We start from the raw sequence: 15,193 nt of genomic DNA, 5'->3' as shown, positions 1-15,193 counted from the left end.
CCTTCACATAGTGGTCATTTAATTCAAATTAGTAACTGGCACTAAGTTATGGCCACAGGGATTTATTTTTTTGTAATGGAGGTTGTGTATGGATTTAGAGTGGGCTAATTTGTTTAGCTTTTGATTCTTCTGTGTGAGGTCACAAATGAAACTGCTAGAAGAGTTTATTGCAGGACTCTAGATGCTGATTGTTTTGCTCTCACACGGCAGCATTGCTTATATTTCACTATCCCCTTTGATTTCTTTTTTGATTTGCTATTATCCCACCTAGTATAAATTTTCAGCAATACCATCCGGAAATATGATATCCACATATGATCAGTGGAAGACAGGCTTCCCAAAATAGCTGACCAGTGTCTTTTCAGCTCTGTTTGATGTATGTTGCCACAATAGAGGCAAAGGTGCATAGTTGTATTAATGAAATCCTGCCACACGTCTCTGTGCTAGCAGTAAGAGCAATGATTTGTGAATTGTCTGCTGTCTAAAAACTGGTTTAACTCCTTTGATTCAAGTCAGCGCAGGTCACCTAGTTTTGTAGTATAGGTAGCTTCTGTGGAAAAAGGGGTAGAGTGGCCTTAACCAGAACATTCAAGGAATAATACCATTTCTTTTACTCTTCACTGTTAACAGTGGTATTTATCAGAGTATGGTGTTCATTGCAGATTTAGTCTCTAGCAGCTGGTAATAAAAGCACCTCTTCAGGATGCATAGTCTGGGTGGTGCGCTGCTGCTTAAATAAAAAACTAAAACAAAATACCTGTCATCTGCCAGAATGCTACTGGCAAAACCCAATCAAGATGTATTTGTTATCTCTGTGTTGAACTCTTCTTACTTTTTATACTCGCAACAGAAAAATCATTTTTGCATGAAAATAGCCTTTGTTTTTATTTTCCTTAGCTAGTTAATGTTTACTGAGCCAGAATTGAAATTTAGGCAAGTTCAGATGTCTTGTGAGAGAACTGTTAAAATCTTTGCTATATATATATCCGTTTGAGTTGATACATGCTGACTATTTCAGGTAGATGTAACAGTAAAATCTGTACAGTTGGATAAGAGCAGTTTGGTTTGTCTTTTGTTCTGTTCCATTAGCTTTTCACTGCTTTTCCTAAAATTACATTAAATTAATGAGACTGAAGATCAAATCTGTCCTGGTATACTTTCTCCACTTGTACTCAGCAATTGCATAAGGAAGAGTGCAAGAATGATGTAAGCATCTGCTTAGAGGTTCCTAAAGCACTCTCACAATGATTTTTGGCGAGGGGCATTCCTAGGTGGTGTCCACATAATTGTATGAGACATCATGAGATGCTGATGAGATGGGGAAGAGGCTCATCTCTTCAGAGACAGAGATGATGTTTATTGGGGGAGAGACTGAGATGACATTTGTTGGGGAAAAAGCAGTTGTCACAAGTGCAGCATGAGAGTGATTGATAAGCATGAAAAACTCTGCAGCATGAGCTAGGTTAGCACATCCTCCTGCTGAGGCAAAACAGGGATTTGTTACTAAGTAGATTGTAAAGGCCTGGAAAAGAACATGGAACATTTGTGAAGTATGGCCAAAATCTGCGCTTCTGTTTAATACGTTAAAAATGTCCCAAGAGTGGAAGAGTAGCCAATATGCTAGTTGAGAGTTTGAGTTAGATCTTGCAAATAGGAAACTACAGATTACCAGGGTTCTTCTATCACCTTCTTTTTGTACATTTTTCATTTTATGTGTGAGGAGAAGAAAAATCTAGTTTTCTTTATTTGTGCTATTGTAGTAGAAAACTTTTCTTTGTTCTCCCTCACTCCTTTTTCTTGCTTTCTGCCTTTTTCACCTCCCTGCGCAGGAAGACAAAATCAGGAATCAACCCTTGTTTCAGCAGTGAAACTAGATAGGGATCGCTAGTTCTCATTTCTGTCTCATAGAAGTGGATTGATTCTTTTTATCAGTGAACCCAGTAAAAATCTCCTGAAGATACAACATGTTATCTTTCAGTCTGGCAAGGTTCTGATGAAACAGGAAATAGGCATACCACACATTTCCAAAGATTCAGGAAGTTCTTAGTTTTGGGGGGTTTTTACCCTTGTTTATAATCCCTGAACTAGTACCTTTATCTCAAGTTTTGGCTGGCACTGCACCAAATACGTTTATCGTTAATGTACAGTTGCACAGGTGTATTCTGATAACCACCTTCACAGAAGCCTTTCTTTCTTAAAGCATGAGTATTTTCTGTATGCTTAAGAACTTCAGTAACTTGGGATTTTAATCAAATATTATTGTTTATGAAGTCCATGAGAGAAAGTTGTCTGTTACGTGTCTCTGCAAAAATTATCGAATTTTTTTTTCTGATGGGTGGGGTTTTGACTTGATCCCTCTTCAGACAAGATAAAGTACTCTTTTTTTTTTTTTTTTTTTTTTTTTTTTTTTTTTTTTTTTCCAGCACTATAACCACTTGGGTCCTAACCTGACGTTTCTTGCAGTCCATGAAATATTCAAACTTCTGCTTCTGACCAGTTTCCAAAAGATACTACTTAAAACACCTCAGGCAAATGTTGTTCAATTGATAACGATTTTTTTCTAGATTGCCATTTCTCAAGCTTGGAAGTTTGCCTTCCATTTGCAGAAGTGTTGATGTGACTGTTAACAAACTGAGCCCATGGAATAAAAAATAAACTGTATAGAACAGATAGAATAAAATATTTAAAGTACTAGTCTTAATTACAGAGGATGAAGTAAGGATGCGAATAGTCATCAGTTCAGTTCTCAGCCTTGCCTACTTTGTTTAGCATTTCAGATGAGATCTGAATCTGATCTGGATCTTTTAGGTGGTATTACCTGTTCATGTATCAGACTGTATCAGAAGGGATAAGCTTAGGGTGCTCAAGTTTATCTGATGGAGGTTTTAAGTGGAAATATATTGTAGATGTACAACTCTGTAGGTAACTACAACTTCATACAAACCTTGAATATTTCATGAAGTTGCTATCATAATGTTTCACAAGGGACTGCTTATGGGAGGGATGCTATAAAAACATAGGGACAATCCATTGGCATATCTTAGCATTAACAAATGTTGGGTGAAAAGCAGTGGATTGTTAGGACAAATACATGGAGATTAAGCAAACAGCAAGAAATCGCTGACCAGTGTGGTGTGTAATGATTTCAGCAAGCCAGCTGCCTGCTGCAAAGCATTTCCTTGTACTCATCAGTACGAATGGCAGTGAGATGATTTTGTGGTTGCTTAAAAGAATTCCATCTAAGCATAGAGGCAGATGAGGAGCAGCATGAGAAGGTGATGAAGGTGCTTTATTTGATATTGTAACCAAGCCTTGCCTCAGTGCTAGAGCAGAGAGCCTTTTAATAGCATGTAAAAGATTATATGGAAGCATGGATTGTGGGAGGTCTTTAAAGTGGGGATGAATACTTTGTTCAATGTAATGAAAGAAAAAAAGGCATTTGAAAGAATATGATGTGTGGTTAGATGAGGAAATAAAATGATCTTTTCAGCAGAATTTGTTATGTAGATAAGAGTTGTGATTGCATTTGTCAAGGTGAATGGAAAGGATACTGCAGCAATGAAGGTGAAATGACAATGTAAGAAACATTTAACTGGGGACACAAAAATTCTTAAGTGTTCTGTTGGAAAATTGTCCAAATGTAGATATGAGATAAATACGAGGATTTAGAAGAAAAGGAATAAACTGAACATAACATACAGATAATCTCTGTGTGTGACAGGGAGAATGGTGGCATTTTTCACAATGACAGGGAAGGTAGCTATGTTCAGAGGAGGAAGGAGTTAACATTTTCAGATTAACTTTTTATGGTAAAAGATTGAGCAGTTCATAATTGTGCTACTAACCTCATAGAAAGTTATTTAAACCAAAACACCTGCTTAGAAGCACCTGAAAGTAATTTTGATTTAGGGTCCTTTTGCCCTGTAATTTTAGTATAGAACTTTGAAAGTTTTTAAAGTTTAATTCATAAGATTATATGTAATTGATATTATTGTTAGATATTCCTATTTTTGAAGAGGAACTAATGCTATGAATATCCTGCTGTGCCATAAGTGTTAAATGGTCTTAGGGAATTTCACTTCTGCCATTTATGGATTGTTTTTGTAGGCTGGATGCATCACACCGTGGATCAGCTTGGAGACAAGGCAACCAAGGAAAGCTATGCTATACAGTATCTCCAGAAATCTTTAGAAGCAGATCCAAATTCTGGTCAATCCTGGTATTTCCTTGGAAGGTGAGAAATGACTTTATTGACACTGTAACTATATTTGTAAATTATTTGAGGATACTCATTATTGTGAGTATCATATGTTGTTTTTCTTCTTAATAGTTTCAGAGGAAAAATGAAGGGAAATGATGTATGTATCTAAAGTCTAGTTTTCTGGAAAGTATATAGAAAGACAAGGTGCTAACATATTTAGGGTGAATATAGATAAGAAATTGAAATGAAGCATGTTACCCAAGTGGTCCTGCTTTTTTTGTAGTTGTTATTTAGTCTACACATTTACAGTAATAGGTTTTACCTGTTCTTCCTCCTACTACCACATCTTCTATTCTCTCTTTTTTGGTAAACTCTATAATTGTTGTTACTTCATACCTTTTCACAATTCTTTATCTCTTTATTTTCTCAGGATCTCCCTTCTAATCTCAATCAAACTTTGCACTAAAATACAAATATCTTCCTCAGTATAAATCTGTTTATAAAGAGCATATATTGCAACTGAATATTAGGCCAAAATAGCTCTGATCCATTCTAATACCTGTTTAAGTGTTGTATTAATTCTGTACTATCAGATGGTATTTTTTACTTGAAAGTTAGCTTACTCCAAGATGTAAATCATATAAATTTGGTGACTTCTCTTGGTCTCCTTTTTAAGAAAATAGAGTAGTTCAGACAAATCAGCAGTAACTCTTGAAATAATCAGGTTTTGGAGAAAGCTTTGAGGGCAATTCAAGTCCATGTGGGAACAGGTCAGTTCTGTTGAGAAATACATTAGAAAGGAATTATGCAAAACCAAAATTAATACCCTAACCTCAGTATCTCCTAGCTGACTTTCTTGGAGGTTCTGGTCACATACAACTGGAACCTACTTTTGGTTTTGTCATCCTAATTATATTCCTCCAGCTGTTCCTGTAAGACAGGGCTCTTCAGCCAGCTGTTGGCAGGCTAAGGGAGAAACACTGGCAGTGAGTGTGAAGGGCAGAGGTCTAGAGCAGGTGTGGAGGGAAAAGGGAAAATGAGTCAGGGATCATCTGGCTCATCTTACCATCCACTGGGTTGAAATCCTTTTTTTTTTCTTCAGTGGTCCCGTTCCACGTGCCTTGAGCTAGTTGAGTTCTTACGCAGCAGCAGGACAAAGCCAGGACTCCACGAAGGATGTGTGAGCAGCTGCTGTGCTCCTGCTGTGCCATGGCTTTCATGTGGTTAGACTGAAACCTAGGACCATACAAACAAGGGGGAAAACCACAGGAAATAGAGGGGGGAAATCTAGTAAAAGCATCTCTTTTACTCTACAGGAAGGACTAGAGCAAACACGTTTCTGTTCCCCATTGCTCCAGTCCATACACTGGCAGAAGAGGAAAGGAACAGGATTACAGGGTTGTGCGTTCACTGTTCCTCTTTTTCCCTCCTCATGTATTCCCTTGTGTTATTCCTTCCTCTGCTCGTGGTCCAAACTGAATAGCAAGTTGGTTTAAAGTTACCTCTCAAAAATAGACCACCACCACCCCCCTCTTCCCTCAATGAAAAGAAATCCTTCACCCTGTTTTAGGTTTTATTGGGTGCTTATTCTTGGTACTATCCTGGTAAGAGTCTTCATGTATCTGTTAAGCAGACAGGTTGAAATGTGTCTGTTGCAACTTGGGTTTAGATTGTGATTAAAGTGATCTTCTGAAACATTGTATTCAGACTTAATGCCTGTTTCTAGGCAAAGTAGAAAGAAAGAGCATAGCATGTTTGACGAACCTTTGGGTGTACTGTTCTGCTTGGCTTTTATTTTTTTACTAGAATAAATTTTCTGTTATTTATGTGGTTTGAAAGTTGTCAGTTCTTTCTCCAACAGGGAAACTTACTACAAACAGTATAAGAAGCAGAGCTATTGTAGATTAAACCAGTAAAAGTATATATATCTTTAATATTGTATTTATTTGAAGCTTTTAATTTTGAAAAGGTAGGTATTATTCCCTGTGGTATAATTGTAGTTCTCTTTAGAGCTCTGATATTTCTGCTTATAATGTCAGAATACCGTAGAATTTCTATGTGAAAAATATTCAAGTAAGAAACTACAAAAAAATCCAGACCAGCAAGATTTTTTTACAAGATTTTGTGCTTTATATACGCAGTAAAACTAACTGATTGTTGTTCGTGACTTCAAATCTTATTGAGATGTGAGAAATGCACATAAACAGTTTCCCAGAGAATAGGAACCTTTGTGACTGAGTTGGTCAATATCTCTTAATAATTCTGAAACACTTCTTGTAGAACATGAAGTTTCATAACCATTTGTTTGATGAAATAGGTAACTTAATTATTTCTTTATAATTCTAGCTGTAGATAAATATTGTTCATATTGACTGATAAATGACCACAAATGAAAGAAATTTAAGTCTTTATATGGTATGACTTCCTTACTAATGCAGTAAGCTAGGGTTTATGCGGTTTTGGTGTACTTTTCAAATAGTAATACATGTTGATTAAGATGTTTGAGTCTGCTTATGCTTGGTGTCAGAAACAGCAAATGTTTTGGATTCATCTAGATGAGTGTGTATTTGCATGACTTAACATTTATCAGATCAGTCTTGGTAAACCATCCTCAATGATTACCTTCTATAAATACTACCGAAGTTCTTTTCTTCTTCTCCCAGGTGCTATTCAAGTATTGGGAAAGTTCAGGATGCCTTTATATCTTATAGGCAATCTATTGATAAATCAGAAGCAAGTGCAGATACATGGTGTTCTATAGGGTAAGAATGATACAGGGTAATACAGTGATATATAATTCAATGTTAATATATATACATAAATAAAGAATATCAGCTTTTTAACTCTTTTGTGCTCTCAAGGGGACCGTAAAGCTTTTTTATTTATACCTTCATGTTGTCAGACTTGTCTGATTTGAAGTTTAATTTATATTTGCTTTCTCAGTTTTTTTAAATTCTGAATATGCCATATACATGAACTTTGCATCTTAAGATTTTATGTTGTTTATGCTTATAACTGTGGTTTATATAATGGTAGAGTTTATTAAGGGTTTTGAGGGGAATGTGTATATTTGACTTGTTTGTGTTTTGACTTTGTTATTAATTCTCAACTTCACTAATCTTTCTATTCAGTGTGCTGTATCAACAGCAAAATCAGCCTATGGATGCTTTACAGGCCTATATCTGTGCTGTACAATTGGACCATGGCCATGCTGCAGCCTGGATGGACCTAGGCACACTCTATGAGTCCTGCAACCAGCCTCAGGATGCCATTAAATGCTACTTAAATGCAACTAGGAGCAAAAATTGTAATAATACCTCTGCACTTGCAGCACGGATAAAGTATTTACAGGTAAAACTAATGTTTTAAGAAGCGGGAAATACTCTTCCAAATACACAGCAGAGGGGTGGGGAGAAGTAACACACAAGTTTAATTTGCAATTGTTTGTTGTGTGTATAACCTGTTTTCATGTGTATTGTAAGCATATCATAGCCTGTAATATTATTTCTTCATTTTTAAGTGGAACTTAATTCCTTACAAACCCTATTTTGCACATTTAATCAAAGCATACTGTTTTACATCACTTTGCTTTTTTCTTTGTATTGTCTACATTTTTAAGTTCTCATAACATATAGAGAGAATACGCACACACTATCTTTCACTCTTGTTTGCAATTTCAGAAAAAAGGAATTATGAGACCTCTGAATCCAGAGCTCATCTTTGTTCTGATTCTCACAAAGGTTTATATTCTGGTTACCCTCTTTATACTTAGCACCTTTCTAAAACCCCAAATTTTAAATCTATCCTCTCTTTAAGACATAATTAGCTACAGCATTTAGGAAGATTTCATGGACTTGCTCTTACTAAAGTAGGCTTGTGTTAAATTTGCTTTTTACATAATTTTTCCTAGGCTCAGTTGTGTAACCTTCCACAAGGTAGTCTACAGAATAAAACTAAATTACTTCCTAGTATTGAGGAGGCATGGAGCCTACCAATCCCCGCAGAGCTTACCTCCAGGCAGGGTGCCATGAACACAGCACAGCAGGTGAGAAGTTGGGTTATATTCTGCAGGTGCCCAGCTTTAAGGGTTCTTTACAATCGGTAGTGGTCAAGCTTATTTTATTGAGCACAGGATTGGCTTTTATTAATAAAAAGCCTTTGATTTATTTGCAAAGGGATATTAGATCAAGAAGCTCCCTATAATATGGGAGAAATATGGGGGTACCAATTTAGAACCTTTGTGGATTTTCATGATTTTAAAAGATTTCATCTTAAATAGAAATGCTGCAGTGGTTTAATAATCCCATGAAAGGTACACATTCCTCCATTGATGACCATATGGAAACTGATTTTTCAGTTATTGAGATCAGCTTCAGAATATCTACTCGGCCCTTTTAATGTATGTGGGCTGTTAAAATATATAATTTAAAGGAAAGAATTAAGAATATATAGAACCATATTTTTGTCTTCCTTCTGTGATTCTTAGGCTTGTAAACCTCATCATCCAAATACTGAACCTGTACTAGGCCTCACTCAAACACCAATTTCACAGCAATCCTTGCCACTACACATGATTCCTTCTAGCCAAGTAGATGACCTGACCAGTCCTGCCAAGAGGAAAAGAACATCTAGTCCAACAAAGGTATATATTCTGATGAACTAAAGAGCCCCCTACCAAAATTATATGGAAATATGCATTAAAATGATGCAGCATGCACAGAATTTGTGCAGTAAATTTTAATCCTTTGGCATCAAGGTGGGGAATGTTTTTAGGAATTTTAAAAAACATTTTTCAGTGATGTTTTTAATCAGATTACAATTCATAAAGGAAGTGCATAAGGGCAATGCAGATCTCTGGCACTATACTACAATCATAGTTGTATAAGTGAAAAAGTGCAGTCATAGTCTGATGATAGAGAGGGAGACAATCATGTCATCCTGTCTATTGCCTTTGCTTATATTTAGAATTCAAGTGTTTCATCATCATGTAATAGTGTTACAGTAGATATTCAGTTTTTAAAATAGTGTTTAAGTTAATTGCATAATTTGATTTGATTGTTGCTCCTTACGATATTAAGATACTTAACTTTTTCCTCTGACTACTCTGATACTGTATGGGAATGGTAGAATGATAATTGGTGTGTTTTAGTACGTTCTTTGTTTATATTGTTACTCTTGAAACCATTTTAATTCTTTCGTAAGTAAGACAAAATCTGTGTAGTAAAAGAAATTATGTTGACCCTTTGATACTCACATATTTTAATGTAATGTTTTCTCTCAGAATACTTCAGATGTTTGGAGCAGTGGCCATACAGTGTCACATCCTCCTGTACAGCAACAAATTCATTCTTGGTGCTTGACACCACAGAAATTACAGGTAGGTATGTTGAAGATCTTCAGAATCTTTCATACAGTTTTTGTCCTCTTTTCCTTTTAGGAAAATAAATCTGGAACATTTTTCAATTTCACATTTCTGAAATTCAGTGTGAAGTACTTCCCAAATAATTCCCACAGTGCAATTCAAGTTGTGCTGATATTTATGGCTTCTCTATGTGAGATTAGTTCTGTAGTAAAATAAGTGATCTCTGGCAGAAACTGAACACTTACATTGTATGAATTCTATAATTTATAAAGTAAGAACATACAGTAATTCTTTTTTCTTATGATGTTTTAAAGATAGATATGCGAATTGCCGCACTTGTGTACCAAGTGAGTTTTACTGCTTGCTGTAATGTGGGGGATATTGAAGGAGTTGTAGAAGTATGGTAATATCCTCTTTTTCCTCTGAGGTAGCTTCTTGTATCAAATTGTGTAAACAAACATGCACATTCTACAGAATGAAATCTGGCACCGCTTTTCTATATTTTATGACATCTAATACATGAAATGCGAGATTTTATTTTTGAAATCTTGTTTTAGGTCTTTTTTGTTACGATGTTTTGTTGTCTCTTCAGTTCATTAGGGCTTGCAGTGAGCTTCAGCAGGAATTCCGTATTTTGAAAATCAGGCCTAGCTGGAAACTCTTTACCCATGTATCACAGATACTGCTTTGGATGCAAGGAAAAATACAAAGGAATGCAATGCAGAGACAGAAGGCATTCTGATTTGACTGAGCAGTGTTCCCCTCAACTCCCTTATAGTTCTTCAGCTGTTTCTCTATCTGGACAATATTGGCTTTATTACGCTGCATAATTTTTCCCTCTCTTCCCTCTCTCTCCCCCCACCATTTTGTTCCTCCCTAATCATTCTTCTGTATCTCTCTCTTCATGCATTCTCATTATTTCCCTCTGCTTATTTTATATCCTACTACTTTTTCCTCTTTTTAGTTTCACCTTTTCCAGATACAACTTCTTCCTCGAAGCATCTTAAGTTGGCTTCTCTAGCTAAGTACAATATACTGGACTTACTGGTAATAGCTTGACAAGGTTCTAGCATATATGAATAGGAAGGCCAAAAAGATACCATGCAAGAGGAGAGTGAATAAAACCTTTATTACATCTTACAACTCAGCCTTTTAAAAGCAACTCAGTGACTGGATGGATATGGCATATAGCACACACCAAATGGCTTAGCTAACAAAAGCAGAAGGGGAAGGGGCTGTGGGCACGCAGTAGCCAACGGGGCTGCAGCATGCCAGTGGAGGAGAATGGGTGTTGGTTTCACAGAGTTGGTGGGCAGGTAGAACAGTGCTGCCTGTAAAGCCTCTGCACCCATAGCATTAGAGAGAAGCCCAGACTTGCCTCTGCTGATGTGTGCTAAGTCAGGCTTTCCGATTACCCTATTTAGACATTTTTAAAAAATCAGAATAACTGAAGAGCACTGGTTTTGACTTCTGTGTATCTGGTGCATGCGCTCCCATGGAGACCCTGTTTTCATCTTAAATTCGTATGTATATATATCTATATATAGAGAAATTAGTCTTAGTCACTGCAATTGCCTACAGAGGGACTTCAAATTCAAAATGGAAGCTGCTGTTAATCCAGGGAGTTTGGTGTGAACTGTCTTTAACCACTTTTTCAGGCGATGTTGAATATTTTTAGTTGATAGTTTGCAAATAAAGCAGAATGAACTACGCTTTATTTAATACTCATACTTCAGGTCCATTTATGTATTACTAATACAGCGTAATCAAAGCAAAGGAGACAAGAAGGATGTAGAAAGACAATACATGCAGACCTGAAAGGAACTAAAGGAAATGTGATTTGTGTTTGGTTTTGGTGGGGCTTGGTTTGGTTTGTTTGTTGGTTTTTCATTTGGGGTTTTGGGGTTTAGTTTGGGGGGTTTTTTTGTTTGTTTTGTTAGAAGGATTTACAATGCAAAGTATTATTATGTGAAGTAACTTAGTATTTAAGAACAATCAAGAAAAATGTCTATAATGCACTACACAAAAGGTGACAGACAACTTTTGTCCTCCTCTACACACACACACCCTTTGTATTCCACAATTTCAGCATTTGTATCATACCATTTAGTAGCAGCATACATACTGGTGGAATGATGGTATGTACTGAGAAGGTTAAAATTAATACAAAGATCAGATTTTTGATATTAGGTACTTACATTTATCAGTTGCAAATGTGTTCAGTATCATAACTTCAGATACTACTCTCTAATTAAGCTGTATAGTTTTCTGGGGTGTTTTTTTATATTTTCTGGAGAAGTTTTCATGTGTGACTATAGGTTGAATTTAATTCATGCTGAACAGTATTAATAAAAAAATAGCACAGTACCAAAAAGTGTTAAAACATGCATAAAGATAATAAGCATTCTGTGTAATCTTACTTGAATGTTGTTTTCTTTTACAGTAGCAGTACATTTAATTTTAGTTTCCTGATAATATTTATATGCTCAAATAAATTAGGAAGTCTCTAGTTTTAGTAACTATTGTTAAGGTTCGGTTACAGAATAGTGTATGGAAAGATGTTTACAACAAATCTCAATCATGTTTTCTGCTTTACAAGTCTGGTCTTCGTGGATAATTTTTAGTATTGTATGCAAGAAAGTTGTTAAAAAGCAAATGCAATTTTAATTATTCTGAACTGTACTGATGTTTTTTCAGCACTTGGAACAGCTGCGTGCAAACCGAAATAATCTAAATCCAGCACAGAAACTTATGCTGGAACAGCTGGAGAGTCAGTTTGTCTTGATGCAGCAACACCAGCAGGTGAGAACAAAAACATTTTTCTCTTTTACAAAATTTTTGGCCATAATGGTGTCTGTTGTGCTTCTTGAACTCTGGAGAATTTCTATTGTACAGAGTTCTCATGCCCTTTACTACATTACATTTGTCATCTTTTTTTTGTATACAGTATAATTGTGGTTTACTGGTTGAAACATAACGGGTTTAGCTGTGTTTTATTATAGGACTACCAGATAATGTAAAAGTTTCAAGCCACACTTTCAAACTAAAGTGAGTGGACACATCTAAAAGCAGTCTTCCTTGAAAAATACTTGGTTGTAGTAAGCCGTATTACAGCATATCTCTCCTCCTCTCATTGTTTACTTTTCTTTCTCTTAGTGTCCAAACTTAGCAGTAAAATGCTAACACTGAAGGGCCTAGAAGAAAAGTGTGCCGATAGATTTACCTTAAAATTCACTGAGCACATTTGTGAGCGTGGCAGTCATCTTATTTCTCAAAAGCAACGGTGTGAGGATCTTAAAATCTGTACAAAATTGGAATTGACCACTACAATAAAGTATACAAACCTTGTGCAGTCTTTACTTTTTAAATTATGCGGCTAATGTTCTTGTGCTTTGTTCATCTTCCGTTAGATGAGACAAACAGGAGTTGCACAGGTACGATCTACTGGAATTCCTAATGGGCCAACAGCTGATTCATCACTGCCTACAAACTCTGTCTCTGGTCAGCAGCCGCAGGTTGCTCTAACCAGAGTGCCTAATGTCGCTCAGCGTGGAATCCGTCCTGCCTGCCCTGGGCAGCCTATGGCTAATGGACCCTTTCCAGCAGGCCCCATTCCCTGCAGCACAGCAAGAACGCTGAGTAGTACAGACACTATTTTGATAGGCAATAATCACATAACAGAAAGTGGAAGTAATGGAAACGTGCCTTACCTGCAGCGAAACGCACTCTCTCTACCTCATAACCGCACAAACCTGACCAGCAGCGCAGAGGAGCCGTGGAAAAACCAACTATCTAACTCCACTCAGGTATACAATTTCAGTTTACTCATAGACTGACTACTCTGAGGCTTGATAAGCAAGTCACCGTTTGAAGTCTCTCATTTGTAAACACTTTTTCAGTTTCCTGAAGTTGATGACCTAGATGCAAATAAAACGTACACTAGGTAAAACCTGCCTATCACTATTTATTGTTAAATATCTATGTATTAACTACTCTCAGGATAAAGTATCATAAATCAAAGAGGAACTACCTACCTTTGCAGAAGAGGTTCTTTAAAAAGGAATAACTTGTATATCTTTTAGTTGCTTCTTTAACATGAAATGTTGGGACTGTGTTTTTCGTCTAGGAGGAATGTGAATATTTCTTGGGAAGCTGAATATCATAGTTATTTTTGACACTACGTTGTCAAGATGTAATCGTTACCAATATTTTGTTTCCATATGATCTTTCAAAATTAATATCTAGCAACCAGTCCCACAGAGTTACTTGCACAAAAATATTATAATGCCAGTAAAAATCCATAGGGATTACAGTGTGTAAGTAAGGGTGTTTTGTGTATGTGTGTGTTGGAACTTGAAGATAGAGCTTATTCTTTTTAATTTCGGCCTAAATGTCTTTCTTCCAAGACATACCTGTGGATGTAATGAAGTGTTCTATAGGAAGATATCCTAACAGTTTAATTCACTTACCAAATGGGTTATGCAGCTTGATACAATATTGTTTTCTTCCTCAAAACTGCATAATTTCTTATTTAGTTAATGTTGCATGTTACTTTAATGTTGAAGAATTGAGGGTGGGCTGTGGTACAGACATACATACGTGCTTAACTGCACATACACTGCAACAAAGACTGAGGTAATACTGGAACATCTTGTGCAAAACATGGTTATTCAAAACTAAAACAGTGTTATAGCATGATTTTTAAAAAGTTTCCTCTATGTCAGTAGTACTGTTCACATGGTTTATAAGCGTGGCAGGGGAACGTGGAGCCTGTTAGCCTCACTGTCTGTTTTTTGAATTAGAATTCACTTTCTTATTTTCTCTGAATTGTATAAAAGAGGTTCTACACTTGCTAGAGAGGTATCTGCTTCATATTAAATGTCTGTGGTGCTAGTGTCCGTAAAGTAGGCAAGTAATAAATTGCAACAGAAGTTGACCGCTTTCTGTAGAGATGGTGTTTTTGAAAAGGCTGAGTAACTGTTTCAAGGAAAGCTTGTGGTGCCATTTCCTGTATCCTTTTCATCTTTGTGAAGTGTATTCAGAGAACAGGATCTCAGCAGAGTTTCTGGGTCTGTAGCATTCTCCACAGGTAGCAAATGAACTCTTGATTCAGCCCATTTATCAGTAATTAAGCTACATAGTGAAATTAAGAAATTATGTATACATGTGTGACGTGCATAATGCAGTCTGTAATTAACAAAAAAATTTGACTCATAGATGTAGCAACATTTCTAAAAGACTAGGATGAAACTTCATCACAGTGGGGAGCCTCTAAAGTGGGAATGTTGCCCTTTCCAAAATAAAACCGCAGTTACCAGTAAATACAAAAGTGGATTCTTTCACCATTTTTACACTGGCTCATAGCTAAGGGATCATTTAAACATTCAGCAATTTAATTCTAGGTTTGGGAATTTATAATATGTTTAACAGAGTAGTGTATTACCCTGAAATAAGCTATGTATGTGTCAGCTTTGCAGTCGTTGATATACTGTTCATTAGAAAATTGAGTTCTTTCCACAGTACAATTGATTCATGTTATTAATGTCAAGACTTGGGTTTTCCATGAGGTGTTAATTCATTTGTGTTCAGTTAATGATCAATAGTAGTGTTTCTTTAAAATATCCATGTCA

The 15,193-nt window shown here is 36.2% G+C and overlaps 1 protein-coding gene across 23 annotated transcripts in view; it reads left to right on the top strand.

Annotated features, from left to right (window-relative positions):
• KDM6A (lysine demethylase 6A) overlaps positions 1-15,193 on the top strand; it is a 167,685-nt gene that overhangs the window by 111,886 nt on the left and 40,606 nt on the right. For 10 of the 23 annotated variants that reach the window (XR_012633542.1, XM_074904694.1, XM_074904666.1 and 7 more), the window contains 8 exons: positions 4,108-4,234; positions 6,865-6,963; positions 7,333-7,552; positions 8,112-8,246; positions 8,688-8,843; positions 9,483-9,578; positions 12,261-12,365; positions 12,974-13,369. Coding sequence is in view for 22 of the 23 variants with exons in the window: in XM_074904694.1 (XP_074760795.1) it covers positions 4,108-4,234; positions 6,865-6,963; positions 7,333-7,552; positions 8,112-8,246; positions 8,688-8,843; positions 9,483-9,578; positions 12,261-12,365; positions 12,974-13,369 (1,334 nt within the window). In the remaining variant the exon portion in view is untranslated. The remainder of the gene's footprint in view (positions 1-4,107; positions 4,235-6,864; positions 6,964-7,332; positions 7,553-8,111; positions 8,247-8,687; positions 8,844-9,482; positions 9,579-12,260; positions 12,366-12,973; positions 13,370-15,193) is intronic. The other 13 variants (XM_074904788.1, XM_074904769.1, XM_074904759.1 and 10 more) reach the window with 6 other exon arrangements.

This window comes from Athene noctua, chromosome 1, assembly GCF_965140245.1.
Source record: "Athene noctua chromosome 1, bAthNoc1.hap1.1, whole genome shotgun sequence".
Lineage (NCBI taxonomy): Eukaryota > Metazoa > Chordata > Aves > Strigiformes > Strigidae > Athene > Athene noctua.
Note: the sequence above shows the minus strand (reverse complement) of the source record. Positions and strands in the feature narration are given on the sequence as shown.